Genomic DNA, 15,481 nt, shown 5'->3' with positions numbered 1-15,481 from the left:
GCTGAAGGGCAGGTCTGCAGCGCAGCGGGGATGCACCTCCAGCTTTACTGAGCCAAGCTCTCCGTGCCACAGCTTCCAGTTAGAGCTGGGCTGTGACCAGCTGGTCTCAGAGCATGGGCAGAGCGTGCCCCCATCTGCCAGAAAACACTGGGCACGTGTTAGCTGTGAGTTTTCTGGGGTGAAGAGCATTTTTTTCTTGTGGGTCTGAACTGCAGTGTGTTCCCTGGCTGGGCCTTATACACAGCCATATCCCCCCAGAAATATCAACACTGGAGAGCTGTACTTGGCACATACTGGTGAAGCGCATGAAAGCGGTCTTAAGTGGCATGTAACACAGTGCAGTAATGTCTTGCAAATGTAGAATATTATCCAAAATTACTGTTGCTATTGAAGGGCCCCAAGAAGCTTCTGGACCTGAGCTAAGCTCAGCACAAATACATTGAAATGCTCTCGGAAAATTCCTGTGTTTTACTTCTTGAGCTTGCACTTACAACACAGTCCCTGCACCTCCTTTATTCCCTAATAATTCTTCAAATTCTCCTTTGACTTCTCTAGGCCTCTGAAGACGCTGCCAAAGCAGTATCAGCCACTTCCTCCAGCGCCGCAGATAAGCAGCCAGTTCTTTCATACAAGGAAAACGCTCAGCCAAGCTCACACCTTTCCAATATCAGCAAAAGTCACAAGGTACGAGTGCATTCCTCATCCTCATTCCCTGAGAACCAAAACACTCTCCCCAGTCAAACCACAAGACTTTACCTTCATTGCACTGCTGCTTTTACTTAAGAAAAAAAAAAAGTTATTCTTTAGACAGCTGTGAATAATTGAGAGAAGTGGTATTTAGCGCAATGTGAGACTAGAATGTTTTAAAGAAAAAACTGCCAAAATAATGGTAAAGAAGAAAAGGAGTGGAAAAGTAGGCAGAACTTTCATGAACACTTTAAGGTTTGTCCTACTTTTTCTTACTAACATTTAGAGGTTTTGCAGCCAGTTCTAAGTAGAAACAATTGCACTTGCTTAGTACAGTTGGTGAACCAAGTGATGGGGAAATACACTGACCACACCAGAGATACGAAAATACACTCCACAACGCAAGGATGTTACATTCAGCAAAAGGAATGACTAATCTGTAGCCAGAATTCTTGTCCAGCCCACGAGACCAATGAATCCAGACTACAAATCGCGTCTTGTCCTTTCCATCTTGCCCTCCTCCATCATACGACACCCATGTTCATTCAGCATCCTGACACGGCAGCGTGGATGAGCGCTCGGTCCTGAAGCACAAGCCGCTTGTGTCCGGCTGTATGGCCAAGCATGTGCATATGTCAGGTTATGAGGCTGGTTGCTTTTTTCAGACAACACACATATCTAGTCAGATGAACATGTATGTACGCTGCTTACTGCCATGTAACCAGAGGCATATGTGCTCTTGCTGTATGACCAAAATGCACATTCATAAATGGGGATGGTGGTGGACACACGCTGGGAAGAGGAACGACACACATCCAGGGGCCACAGGGTATAATGCTCAAATGCCTCTCAACAAAAACCTATTGCAGCCAGAAGTTTGGGCACAACTGAGCTGGGTCAATCCTGTCCACCCTTCCTTAAATGGTTTTAGTTTCAGTTCATCAGGATGGAATTTTGCATCATTTTACAAAGGTCACTGCAAATCCCATGGGGGAAAAAGAAAGCTTGCAAATCAATGATATAATCTTCTGCTTAGAGTTAAGTATATACTTAAGGAGTGAGCTCTAAGTATGGGTTGGGTTTTTTTTCCTGAATGGTGCTTAAATTCTTTCATGGATTAGGTTCCAAAAGCTGTTGGTTGTTAAGATATTTTATTAATATGAAGTAGCTTCATATTCAGATGTGTGACCTGACCTACAGCTGCTAAGTTCCAAATCCCATGATTGATCCTTTCCCTCGGTAGGGCAGCACATACATTGAAAGCTGCGTGAGAACTGTTACAAGCCATGTTTGCCAGCAGACATCAGTATGCAGAGCACTTGGATTTGATAGGTCCTATTAACAAAGCCAAATTCTGTAATATAAATACATGTCATTTCTCATGCTAGAAGTAAAAGGCAGCAGCAAAAATCATAACCACCAAACTCCGCTTCTCTTTGCAGTTATAGATACCAAAATATTTCTAATAGTTTCGGGGGGGGGGGGTATTGTACTAGGTTTTTTAATCCCATGAGTAAGAGAGGAGTGGCACAGACTAAGACCACACATGATCTGGGGAAGGCACTTTATGAATTTCCCACACAAGCACTTCACACAAAATATTTCTCACCCATTTTCAGTCCAGTCACAGCTTTGTAAGGAGAAAACATCCATATGAGCTGCAGTGTGAAGGAGTACGGCACTACAGCCATTATCTGCTAGACTGTAAGCAAAGCTGTCAAACCACAGATGTGATTTAAGAGGGCAAGTCCTGTTTTCTAACAAGATTTGGAAGATTTATAAAATTAAACACATCATTATTTATACACTCTATAAATAGCCTCATAAAAAAAATAGGCATATGAAGGATCTTGGAATGTATCTTAGAAGCTTTGGTGTGATTTAAACTTTTACATGCCTGTGGTAAGCAGGCCATGCAAGTGGCATGTCCCCTCGTGATGGAGGCCAGCCCTGCAAGCATGCTTTTATTACTGCTTAACTTTACCATGCACCCAATGTCCTGAATATAGGCTTTCACACATCAGATAACAACCTTAGAGACCAAGCTAACAAATTGCAGAAGCTGAAACAAAAGTAACTATCCAAACCCCAAACAGTTCCTCTCCCTTCTCCTAGCCTTCCTGAAACTTTCCCCTAACAGATCATTCCCAAATTTCTTGCTTCTTTAACCCTCCATGCTGATGTTTTCAGCACAGGCACAAGGAAAAAAACCTTTCTCGCTGACAAAGTGTTGAAAGGCAGCTCCCAGGGTTTTCTATACCATCTTCTTTTTGCATTCTTTCTAACTGATTTAGCAAAATAACTCAGTTGTATTTTCTCAGTCCAGGAGGTAAGCTAAGCAGGGACTAAATCCTGGAGCCTTCAAAAAACTACTAGATGCTTATCCACACCTTATGTTGCTACATAACTTCCAAAACCTGGTCCTCTATCTTTTTTATTATGAGATACATGCTGCTAAAAACCATGAGTGTTCATCATACTCAGGACATCTAACAAAAGATGTCAGACTCAATATATTGTCCCTTTTTGCGGGGAGAATATTTTCTGACAAAATTCAGGAAAGGAAGATACTCCTGTTGAACAGGCATATCAGGAGAAGGCAGAAAAATACCTAAACACCTACTTGAATCAGGACTGTGAGGAGCATTCTCCATTTCTCTTTTCTGGTTTGCATCTCCTTTCCTCTACACCTTCCATTCTGCTTCTGTGAATGTTTCATTCTTGAAACTCTTCAGTCTTCAGGGAACTTACCTTCATTTACAGCTGACTTTAAAGTTCATAATAAGACTTTCTGGCATGAGATGAAAAGCATTGAAGAAAGCTGATAATCATTCACATCTCTTCTCCCCTCCTCCCAGAATAAATCCTTAGCAAAGACTTTCTCATTCACCATAATGAATTCAGTGGATGCTGTTCTTCTTTATGGAAGTCCATAACCTTCTCCTGGAAATAATTTATGTAAAAAAATAACCAGCCTCTGAATTTCTATAGCAGTAATAAAATCCTTTCCTTGCCAAGGGCTGTTAATTTTCAGTGATGATGTAATCAAAGTATTTAAGTACTCAAAAGTGATTTGTATTTTATGATAATGAAATGTTTTGCATATAATTCTTTCTTTTCCAGACATATATCTGTTAAGGAACTAAACAAAGTAAGTAATCATCTTTGTATATATTAGGACCATAAAACCCGTACACATTCCATGGCTACACAGCCTCTCTTGTAACAGTATTTTAGCCTACTAGGTAAAAATACTATAAGAATTGTATTAGCTTTGGGTCATAAATGTATCTGTCTTTAATGTGTGTAGCATTTTCAATACCACTACTTTCTGAATGGCAGGTAAGTTCCTGGAGTTGCTTGCAGAAATAAAAACATACATACATTGCAAAGCTACCTTCCCAAGCATCCACATAAAAGCATATCTCATAACTGCCAGATGCTGCGGATGCCTATGAACGGTGAGCAGCAGGAGAGACATTCTCAGAGAAATAGAGACTCCACACAGATTTTTAAAAGCAGAAAACTGAAATTATAAGGCCAATAGCGGAGTGCAATAGTATTACTGTGATGTAACTACAAGGCTACCCCAAAAATAAGATGACCCTTTGCAATAAGAGAAACAAAAATTGATAAATTTTATATCCAGAATGAACCTCACCAATTATCCCCCAGCTCCCTTCTCCCTCTCCTCCCTCTCCCAAGCCCTGCAAAATCTGTCACCTCAGACAAATGGCAGCTTTGCCTGCAAAATAGCTCCGGCAGCAACCGAGGGGGCCACCACACCGCTGCTCAGGCACCTGCGCGCTCCTACGGCTTCGCCCAGCCGAACCCCTCGCCGCCCTCCCCAGCACGGTGGGGACCCCAGCCAGAGCGATGCCCGCTCCTCGCCGCCCAAGCTCACCCTCCGCAATGGCCTCGAACCTCCTGAGCCATGGGCAGCCCCGTAAGCCCCAGTACGTCCCCCAGTTCGTCTCCCACTAGCCCCATCCTCCAGCGCACAACCTACCTTCCTCCCAGCCCATCTGCCAAGCTCCACCGAGGGCAGCTCTAGGCTCCAGGCACTGCTGAGACAGGTCATAATTTATGGCATTTTGTGTTTCTTACTGAATGTTCTGTTTACTGCACTAATACGTTTCTATTATATTGGGGTTTTATCTCATTGCAAGGGAACAGAGGAAAGAAAGGAATCTCTATACTAGTTAAGCCCAGCTGTATCCTACCACAGTGGGCTGTAGCAGAAATCTATAGACTGGTCTAGCTCTAACTTTCAAATCCCTTGAGTTTTATTTCTCCACAGTTCTGACTGGGAGGCTGTCCCAAACCTCACTCCTCCTGTGGTTAGAAACTCTATAGTTTGAAAGATCATTAGAAAACATGGTTTGATTGCAATATTGTAATTAACATTTAATGCTAAAAAAAATTATATATTGGCAAGAAAGATAATATTTTAACACAAAAAGCTTTGTCTTCTCCTAGATACTGACTCATTACAAACCAAATATGAAAACACTCCCAAGAACAATAAATATCTTACATCTGTAATTAATATTTCTGGCTGGGCACCGTACAGCTGCACAAATACTGCAGCTCCTACCAGGCTCTTAGTTTGGCTACACCTTAAGGAGAAATATCATATATTTCATAATACAGAAAAGATAAAATTTAATTTGGATCACTTCCCATTCATATAGATCTGAAGACATAAATAGTTTCAGCATGACCTGGAGGAGGAGACAGAGTGCGCCCTTGTCAGGGTTTCAGACACCAAACAGTGGGTCAACAGGTTTGAGAGCAGGACTGCCCTTCGCCAGGACCCAGACAGGCTGTAGGAGAGGGTCAAGAGGAGCCTCCTGAAATCAGAAAGGACAAATGCAAAATCCTGCCCCAGGATGGACTCACGCCCTTGGCAGCAGCTCTGCTCAAAAGGACCTGGGGACCACAGGCTGAACGTAGGCCACTGCTGTGCCCTTGGTGGCCATAAAGGCTAACAGCATATCGAGCTGTATCAACACAAGCATAGCCAAGAGATGAAGGGAAGGGATGATTCCCTTTCACTCATCACTCCTTAGACAACACGTGGAGTACTGCACAAGGCTGCAGTTGACAGAGAGGAGTGGGTCAGCAGAGGGCCACCAGTACAGTCCGGGCGTGCAGTACCTGCCCTATGAAATGAGGATTAATTATGAGGATATTTATGAGGGTGTTGGAACAGGTTGCCCAGAGAGGCTGTGAAATCTATGTTCTGGAGGTTTGCAGGACCCAGGTGGTCAAAGCTCTGAGCCCAGGTCTCATCTCACAGGTCACTGTGCTTTAAGCAGGAACTTGGGACTACAGACCTGCCTAGGTCCCTTCCGACCTGAATGAGACTATGAATTCCTAAGTAATGGATAAACATTATTGAGGAAGTAACTTTTAAGGAAGACTCAAAGTGCAACATTTACAAAGAGTAAAACATTCTTCTCTTTGATTTTTATGTATTATAGTCTTGTGTGTATCAAATTAACAAACAAAATAATTACTATTGCCATGTGAATCAAAATAATACAGAAATACAGTGAAAGTTTATGAGTCAAACTCTGGTCTTTAGACACCTGTCTACTTCTTCGTAACGTAATACGCTGAACTAAGACTCTCTACACGGTGATATTGAATGAAGTATCTGCCACGACAGTAAAAATAGTTATACCGTCAGTTAAAGAGCCTGAAAAGAAATGACTGATTTTAATCTTTGGATAGTGTATCTCCAGTCTATCAAAATCAATCTTTTGATTTAATACAAGATCAATGAAGGAAAACCATATTGTAAGTTAAACTGATGCACAATAGTCATCATGAAATGGTGATCACGTATGAACACTGTGTGTTCACCTGTACCCCTAAAAATTCAGTTCACATTGATGCCAGTGGACTGAATCAGCATTCAGCCTGAGTTTTTGACAAAGTGATCAGGTATTAATGGTTGAATGTCTAGAAATTGTTTTAAAATTAAAAGATTGTTGGGTCTGTTGGGGTATGTTTAAGTTGGTAATTGAAAAATATTTACTGTCTATGTTATCATTTTATATAGGCACCTGGAAGAGAACAAGGTTAGTATTTAATAATATGATATTAATTTGTTGTCTTTACTTTATATTGCAAGAACAAAATATTCTATCATTAAAATTCCAGCTGAAGTAATCAGTATAGGAAACTGACTTTTATCCTGCCAAGTAGCATCAGGCCATCTGGCTCTATATTTAAATGAGTAAAAGACATCCCCCAGGCATATGTCTGCTGAGAACAGAGAGATTTAGAGTGACCTCAACAGTTGTTGAAGATGTAGCAGAAAAAAGGAATTTAACTTGGCATTAACTACAGCTGTTTGGGGAACCAGGGTATCACATTTGTTCTAAGCAAATCAAAGTCTTAAGGTTCTGGGGAAAAGAGTGCTGGAACCTAAAAAACTGAGGGAAGGATAACCCCAAAAGAAAAGACTGGATTAATCTGATTGCACAGAGAACATCACCCTTCTTTCCATCTTGCTCCTCTCCCATGATTCAAGGGTGAGACTTCTGAAAGAAACTTTTTTAAAAAGAATTAGGTATTTAAAACTAAAAAAACAGGATTTAAAAAAAAAGTTTTAAAACCATGTCAATTCTTCAGATGTATATACAGCTTTGAAAAACCAGCTTAAGCCACTCGCTGTGTACGTGCACATGAAGGTCCATGAAAAAAATGTTACTCTGAAATATTTTGAAGATAGATACAGGCTACGTGATGTTTACGCTGTTTACACCTTCGTGTTCATGAGTTCATAATTTCCTCTGGCATTTCCTTTTGCGGATTAAGGCACAGTTTCCTGATTTTCAGCTAGAAATAGTATTGACTGCATTAATACATTCAATGCCTATCTATCCTGTCCTATAAGAAAGATTTATGAACCCTCCATATACTCCTAGCACAGCATTCAACATTATTTACCATTATGTTAAGCGATTTATGAACCTTCCATATAGTCCTAGTACAGCATTCTACATTACTTACCGTTATGTTAAGCCATATTTGGCATCAGCAAAACCTGTAACATTCACCATGTAACATTCAGTACTAGTATAAATGTTCCCCACTGAAATCATTACCTGACTCATTTAAGCCAGACTGATTGCAGCCTATTAGGTTTTTCTATTGAACTGCCTCCCCCTTACATACAAATTTAGTTAAGTTATTTCACAATAGTTGCTAGATACTGTTGAAGTTACACATAAAAAGAAATAGTAAGTTCTTATTCTTTTTATTAATAGTTACAGATTTGGGGGAGAAACCTGAAGCATCTTTTCAAGCACAACAGTATAAACCAAAGCATCATCCTGAAGCCAGGTAGGAATATAAGAACTTAATGAGTTTGTACTGGATGCTTCAAGGACTAAACATTCTGTCCTAGAAAATGATACTTCACTATGCAATAAAAGCAAGATGATATCACTTTCTGATGCCAGGTAGTGATATATTATGTTTTGCCCTGATGCATGACAAGAACCATCTTTGAGAATTGCTTTCAAGGTATTGTAATTGCACATTCAATTTTTATCTTTAATAGCATATTACTATATTACATTTTTGCCTCACTTTCCGTGACAGGGTGTTAAATGTACTGTATAAAGCAGCTCTGCCATCTCCAGCCTCAGCATTTCCTCTCCCCCTTATTTTCTATTTTTATATACAAAGAATACATACTTGGCCTTTCAAAGGCCAATTATTCTTCTATAGAAATATGCCACAGTTCCTCCTATTTTTCTTTTCTAACCTACACAAATCTTTCTTTTCTAAATGTGCTCTTAAATCTACATCCTCCTAAAGTACTCAACAAAACCCAAAAGTATGGGATAAAGTATAGGAAGTATAAGAATGATTCAACAGGTTTCCTAGACAAATACTGAATCTCTCATCTAGCCTTGTTTACAATGATGCCAGTTCTCCAGGATAAAATTATTGCCTGGAGTAAATGTGACAGTATTTGTGACCCCTAGTATTTTGCTGCTTCTTGTGTGGTACCAGTGGCTCTGTTATGTGAAGTTATTTGGTCAGTGCTTTTCCCAGTGTAACCATTCTTATTAATAGCACAACAAAATACCAGCTGGGTACTCAGCAGTGGTCTAGAAAATCAGGGCAGGGAACAATTGCTCCCTGGGTCTTGCAATAGAAGGACTGGGAACATCAGGTAAAATTAGCAGGGAACAGGCTCAAAACGAACAAAAGCAAATTGTGCTTCACTACACATGGAGTCAAAATGTGAAACTCTTGCCAAATAGTCTTGAGGAGAGTAAAATTTATATAACTTCAAAAAGTGGCTGGTGAAATTAATGGAAGAAAAATCTGTCAAAAGATGCTAAATACAAAATTATCACTCAAAACCCGGGAAGGCCCAAAGCTGCAATCAGTAGAGGAAGGGGTATTCTGGGGAAGCACAGCTATGCATAATTTTACTGTTACTTAAATACTGCCACTAACAGAAGTATTTTTCTGACATTACTTTCATTCATTGCTTTTTCCTAGCCTTCAATGTACACGGAGCTCTAAAATGGTTTGCAGCTCAGGTAAGAACCAGAGATTGCTTTAAAAACTAAACCAGGCATGGATAAATAAGAAATAGAACCATGTTTCTATGTGTGTATGAGTGCACTGGGGATTTTCAATGCATGGAGTTAGTGCAAAGGGATTGCTGAAGAAAGCAAGCAGAAAGCAAGGGAAGCAATGGCACAGTCAATATTAGCGAAGAAACAAGCAGAGAGTTACTTGCTTGGCTATACCCCATGCCTGGTTCAAGCTAAGAAATGCTGAACCTAGAACGCAAGTGTTAAACCACTGCAGACCCCCGCACCCAGAAAAGGATGGGGATTTGGACAAGCTACTGAAAGACGATGGGGAGAGGAAGAAAAGGCAAATTGCTTGGGCATACAAAGAGCATGCTTGTGAGCACAACCATCTCTGCTTTTCCAGGCAGAGATGCAGTCAGCTGGGCTAAATAGAAGCTACAGATGTTCAGGACATTATAGAGCAGCTACTATGGATTTAACGCCATTGTGTAAACAAGTAAACTGATCTTTGAAGAAATTGCTTTAGATTTATCCCAGATTCCTAGAGGGAAGGACTTGTAGGTGCCATTATCAGTCAGGTCTGTCAAATAATTACGGTTGGAAACAGGACTTCCCCTGGACTGTGTGGTTTTACCTAAGGGAACGTACTGGAAGCAAACCTTAACATTGGTGGGGTGCCCTACCAAGAAAGGGCCCGTGGTGTGGCTTGCCCAGGAACCATGGCAATGTCCCTCTGCTCGTTTTCCCTGGATTTCTTTAAGATTGCCAGAACTGAATCCAACACACAGTAGTTTCACTAGATTCATATGCAGTCTCTCTAATCTTGAAGACAATACTTCTACAAACACTATTAAAAGTTGTGTTAACTTTTTGCTGCCATATCATACTGTATCTGTTGTCCACCAACCCCTCTACCTAATTTCTTCTAGAAAAATATGGCCTCATTAGTATTTAACCCCAAATTGCTATATAGCTCATCCCTACCTTTCAATATACTTACACTTGCTTTAAAAAGTATTTCTTTCCATAAACCCAAAAGAGACAAAAACACCCCAGCATATACTTATAGACTTTTGAAAAGCAAAATCCCTTTATTAGCCAAACTTCATGGTAAGAATTGTGTAAGCAAAAAAACCCACTTATTCTGTTGTGCGAGTATGATTTCTTTTTGCAGAACTGCATACTAAAGATAAAAGATGCTATAAAGGAAACTGATATATTTGTCTTTCATAAACAGATTGATTGGTAAAGAGGTGTATCTATACCTTAGATGGAATACATATAAATAACATGACCTTGGTCTTTCTGGTTTTTTGAATGCCATTAAAATGAACCAGCCAAGTTAGCTCATGCTGTATCTCCTTTCCTCAAAAGGAGAGTTCGTGCCTTGGGAGACCCAGGGACTTTGGGATATGAGGGGCTATAAGAATAACCCATGCTGGTAACTTCCTACTGTCCTTGACTACACTTATACTTTTATATTCCCCCTTAACTGCCTCTGCAAATGCCCTTTTGTATCAAAAAACCCAAACCCTTAAGCTGTGCCAAGAAACTGAGAGTTGCATAATGGTAAAAGCAAATACCACCAGGAAGAACATATGGACTGTATTATTTGTTTAGATAAAGTAGGATTCACTTTAACTTTGGTCACTGCCAGGCTAAACAATCCCACCTCCCCCAGCTTTATTTCACAGGCTCCAGCTCCCTGATCTGGTGGTGGCCCTCCACTGAGCCACTTCTGGCTATTAACATCCTTCTTGGGCTAGGGGTGCAAGTCCACATACTCTCCTCTGGATACCTCCTAAAAATCTTTCTTTACATAATCCACAAAGCTCATCTAGGTCTCTGTTTGCTGCTGTTCTCAGGAGCCTCTCAGTCTTTTTCCTAGGTGCCCCATACCCATCTCCACTTCAGACACTTCCTACCATCCCTACCACTGTGCTTGGCCATTCAGGCTCTCTGGGACAGCACATTCTCCTTTTCCCTCTGTAAATTCCTTGCCCTCCTGAAACAACAGGGAGAGAAGAAACAAGTAGCCTTTGCCCCTGCTACCCTACACTTGCCTTTAAAGTCCATGTTTGGATTAAAAAATATGTTAAGATGAAATATTAATTTTATTAAATTTATGCAAATATCCTTTTTTTTATCCTATGTAAGTACATAAGTGTTAGGTTTACGGTTGGACTCGATCTTAAAGGTTTTTTCCAACCTAAATGATTCTGTGATTCTGTATTTCTCTCTGGTAGTTTTCACTTGTATTGTTGAAAGCAAATTATTTTCTGTGCAAAAGTCTAAAACATTCTTCTTCAATTTCTTGACAAGCCATTGTTAACCCTATCCCAGCCAGACCCAGTACATGAGCATTGCAAGAGAATTTTCCACTTCTTGTCCCGCAGCTTAAGGCATACCAGAAAAAATTCTGCAGAACATACACAGCACTGGTCACAAAGCAAACATGGTCCTAGCTGTGGGGTCTCTTTTTAAACACAAAGTGTCTGGGGATAGCCACCAAAAATGCAATGTGAACACAAACGCCAAAATCAGGATCCGATAAGCTGAACACTGACATATTGGCATTTTGACAACTCCAGTTGTTTGCAGAAACAAAATGTAGATGTCTGGTCCCAGACCCTTTGAACAGGGATTTCATTTCTGAGCAGACTGATTGCCTGCTGAAGATCATGGCTGTTTGTCTACTGAGATCAGTGGATGTTGTTTACTGTCTTAAAAACAAATGTAATGCTGTTATAAACCAGAACATGGTACATGTATGCATGAAACAGTGAAACACTGTGAAAACTATTATTCTTCTGTAAAAGAATGTCTTCCAAATAAAATTTCTTTAATATTCTGTCATGTGCTATGTATAGGCAGAAAAATAATAAACTGATAAAGCATGAACAATAGATAAAACATAATTAAATACCGCTTTGGCAAACAGTACTGTCTCTCGTGACAGTAACCAGAGGGAAAAGATGGAAGCCATTGATAATCACATTTTTCTCATTTACTCTTACAACAGACACACTAGGTCATTTCTCCCACCAGCACTGCATGAAACAAACAAAAATGCTTTCTGTTGTAGAGCAGGCTATGATGGTTTTTATCTTCAATTAACCATTTTTTCACCATGTCACGTACCTGCAAACCGCATTTGACCTATACACTGAAAGCAAGCCCTTGCTTTTCTCAGGCTGTTTCTGCTGCATCCTACTTGGACTCAGTCCAAGCCTCCTGCATCACCCCACGCTTCGTGTTCCTGCCCCATCCCCTGCACTCACACAGCTCTCCGCTGACGTGGCGAGCTGGGTCCAGCTGCTAAACGGCAGCCCTAAATCTACAGACAGCAAATCACATTTACTTTGGGAGGATGGTTTTCAGCTATGTAAGCTCCCTCAGTCAGCTGTCTTCTCAGCAGAGCAGTACGGAGCAGGAACATGCAGCAGAGGACCACCACTTTCATCTTAATGCAAAAGCAACTGCAGTTCTTGGTCCTAAATTTATTAATTGAAACAAGTTGCAGAGCAGACTGAAATTCATCACCATGGCAGAACCTCTGAATCTTTTAAGGTTTCAACAGCTTGGCAGAAACAATGCTAGCTGGCAATGGGATAATAAGGGGTTTTAATACGATCCAATATAACAGCAGCTCTGATCCAAGACAAATAAAAGGGGCTCAAAAGGTGAAAGTAGAACAGAATGAACCATTACACTTGTCCCATATTTATTATTTTATTTAGCATTTGCTGTTTTATTCATAGTTTATTTTTAATATTTTGTGTTGTGTGCAAGAACCTGGCAGAGTGATGTCAATTAAAAAAACATCAGGAAACTAATGTGTTAAATCTTTTGGGGCATGAATCTGAAATCGCTGATGCCGCATTAGCACAAGACCACTCATAACTGACAGCTCTAAATTTTAAAGGTTAGTGTCACAATACTGTATTTCTAAATGGTAAATCCTATTCTCAGACTTACTAAATAAAACTGATAAGGTAAAATGAAACTATAACTTAAGTTTAAAAAAATACAACTTTTTTCCTTCTGAATTTACTTTTACAGGGTCCACGTTAAATGTGGAGAATTTGTCAGTGAAGAAGTCAACACCTCCTACACCATATGCAGCATTCAAAAATAAATCAAAACATTCACTTGTAAAACGGGAAATGCAATCTCTTACCCAACCCACTGAAAAGGTAAAGAACGCTTTGCTTCATAAAGATACAGGTTTTTAGAAAACAGGATTATCACTATAGGGCACACACAAAGAGCACAAGAACTGCTGTTTACTGAAAACGTTCCCCCAAGACGTTAAACAGTCTGAAAGCTGTGGGTATTTCATCACCCTTAAAAACAAGTCCAATATGAGCTCTTGAAACCATGGATAAGAATTTAAATGTCTAATTTGATTCAGATTTCCTAACAGAACTTCTCAATATAGATGCATTACAATTATTTTTATAAACTCTGCTAAACTTTTTTTAAACGCAGATTAGATATAACCTGTTTTCACTGGCTTTTGCTTCTGCCAACTGTGGTTGATTTCTGTACACTGATTATGCTATCTTAAAATCAAGGATTTAAACAAATATGAATGGTACATTGGAGAATATGACCGCCATGAAGCAGAGAAGGCACTGTTACAGGAAAACACTGTAAGTACAATTTATCTCAAAACCTGGGGTGAAAACTCTTTAGAGAAAATGTCTGTAAACTGTCCACGATGGCTTCCAAGTTTTGTTGTGAACTAACCATACAATCCGTAATTTAAATGTGTCATACAGGATGAGACATTCTTGGTTAGAGATTGTTCAAAGAAATCAAATGCTGAGCCATACGTTTTGGTTGTCTATTATGGAAGAAAAGTATACAACATTAAAGTACGTTTTCTGGAAGAGAGCCAACAATATGCACTGGGAACAGGGCTCAGAGGAAATGATGTAAGTAAAATCCCATCTAATGTTACAGTCTATTGCTTTTATGTCACACTTCACAAGTTCTTAATACTAAAGGTTAGTTACAAACTCTCCCACGTAACAAACTTGCTGTTTCATTAAGGTTTGTTTTACAATACTCTCATTTCAAGTATGTCTCAAAGTTTCAAGCAACTTCAGGATAATAATTTAAAAAATGAATTTTACATACCATGCTCAAATTCAGATTTAAATCAATGTGAAAATTTCCTAGTTACTTATAATACTTCTACCTACTCTAACACCTGCAAAGTACGGGGGAAAGAAAAGTCCTCCCTTTCCAGGTATATGTATTATTTTAGCATATTTTTTAACTTGTTATAATATAAGCATATATTTTAAAATATATACAACTCCACATATCTGACAGTATGGCCTGTTGCTGTTATTGCTGCATAATGTCTCTTATTGTCTGTCTCTCATACAGCAAAAGTGGAATTAGTATCTTTAAAAAAAAAATGAGGAAATATGACAAAAGTGGTCATGGATATTCAGAAGCAATTAAATCATGTGGGTTCCCACCAATCAGTCTTTCAGATACAGTAAATTTCATTAGAAAATCCCTTTAGATTAGCAATGCTTTTTTGCATAATTAAAATCAATTATATTCATGATAAGAGTCTAATTCTTATTCTACCTATATGGTTAAATAACAAATACTGTATCTGCATGTCCTTCACAGAAGAAAAATGTTAAAACTGAAACAGTCATCTCTATAAAGATGTGATACTCACCAAAATAAATTTAAAACTTAAAAGAATGCTCAGCTGTGCAGCAAAAAAAGCAATGCAACAACCTACTATGAGGGTTATTAGCTATGTAAGTGACAGACAGAAATCCAACTAAGGTGAAACAGCAAAGCCTCTGTAGCTGAATCTTCAATTTCGTCTTTTTCATGCATGTCAATACTTCCCAAACTTATCTTTTCTATAGATAGACTCAAAAAATACTGAAATCAAAACTGGCCCAAGCTAACTTAAGAAATTTGGCAGGTCCAAGATTTACATTTGGATTCTTACTAGAAAACATGGGAAAAGATTCGTGAGCTTTCAAAGATGAGGGGCGAGGTTTACTGGCAAGTTGTTCTTCAGGAACATTGGTTTAATAATGAGGGAAAAATATATCCTTCGTTGTTCAAGCACACTGAAACAGTTTGGGAAGCAGAAGGGTAGAACATATAGAGAACTGTACTGCAGATACTAGTAAACCATCAGTCTTCTGTATAACATTGGCTGCATTTCTGAA

General features: G+C 39.4%; 1 protein-coding gene across 2 annotated transcripts in view; it reads left to right on the top strand.

Annotated features, from left to right (window-relative positions):
* Nucleotides 1-15,481, top strand: part of CLNK (cytokine dependent hematopoietic cell linker) — a 33,995-nt gene that overhangs the window by 13,958 nt on the left and 4,556 nt on the right. For both annotated transcript variants that reach the window (XM_075023189.1, XM_075023179.1), the window contains 8 exons: nucleotides 556-684; nucleotides 3,811-3,838; nucleotides 6,758-6,776; nucleotides 7,971-8,046; nucleotides 9,223-9,263; nucleotides 13,326-13,459; nucleotides 13,841-13,918; nucleotides 14,048-14,203. In XM_075023189.1, coding sequence (XP_074879290.1) covers nucleotides 556-684; nucleotides 3,811-3,838; nucleotides 6,758-6,776; nucleotides 7,971-8,046; nucleotides 9,223-9,263; nucleotides 13,326-13,459; nucleotides 13,841-13,918; nucleotides 14,048-14,203 — 661 coding nt within the window. The remainder of the gene's footprint in view (nucleotides 1-555; nucleotides 685-3,810; nucleotides 3,839-6,757; nucleotides 6,777-7,970; nucleotides 8,047-9,222; nucleotides 9,264-13,325; nucleotides 13,460-13,840; nucleotides 13,919-14,047; nucleotides 14,204-15,481) is intronic.

This window comes from Buteo buteo, chromosome 1 (genome assembly GCF_964188355.1).
Source record: "Buteo buteo chromosome 1, bButBut1.hap1.1, whole genome shotgun sequence".
NCBI lineage: Eukaryota > Metazoa > Chordata > Aves > Accipitriformes > Accipitridae > Buteo > Buteo buteo.
Note: the sequence above shows the minus strand (reverse complement) of the source record. Positions and strands in the feature narration are given on the sequence as shown.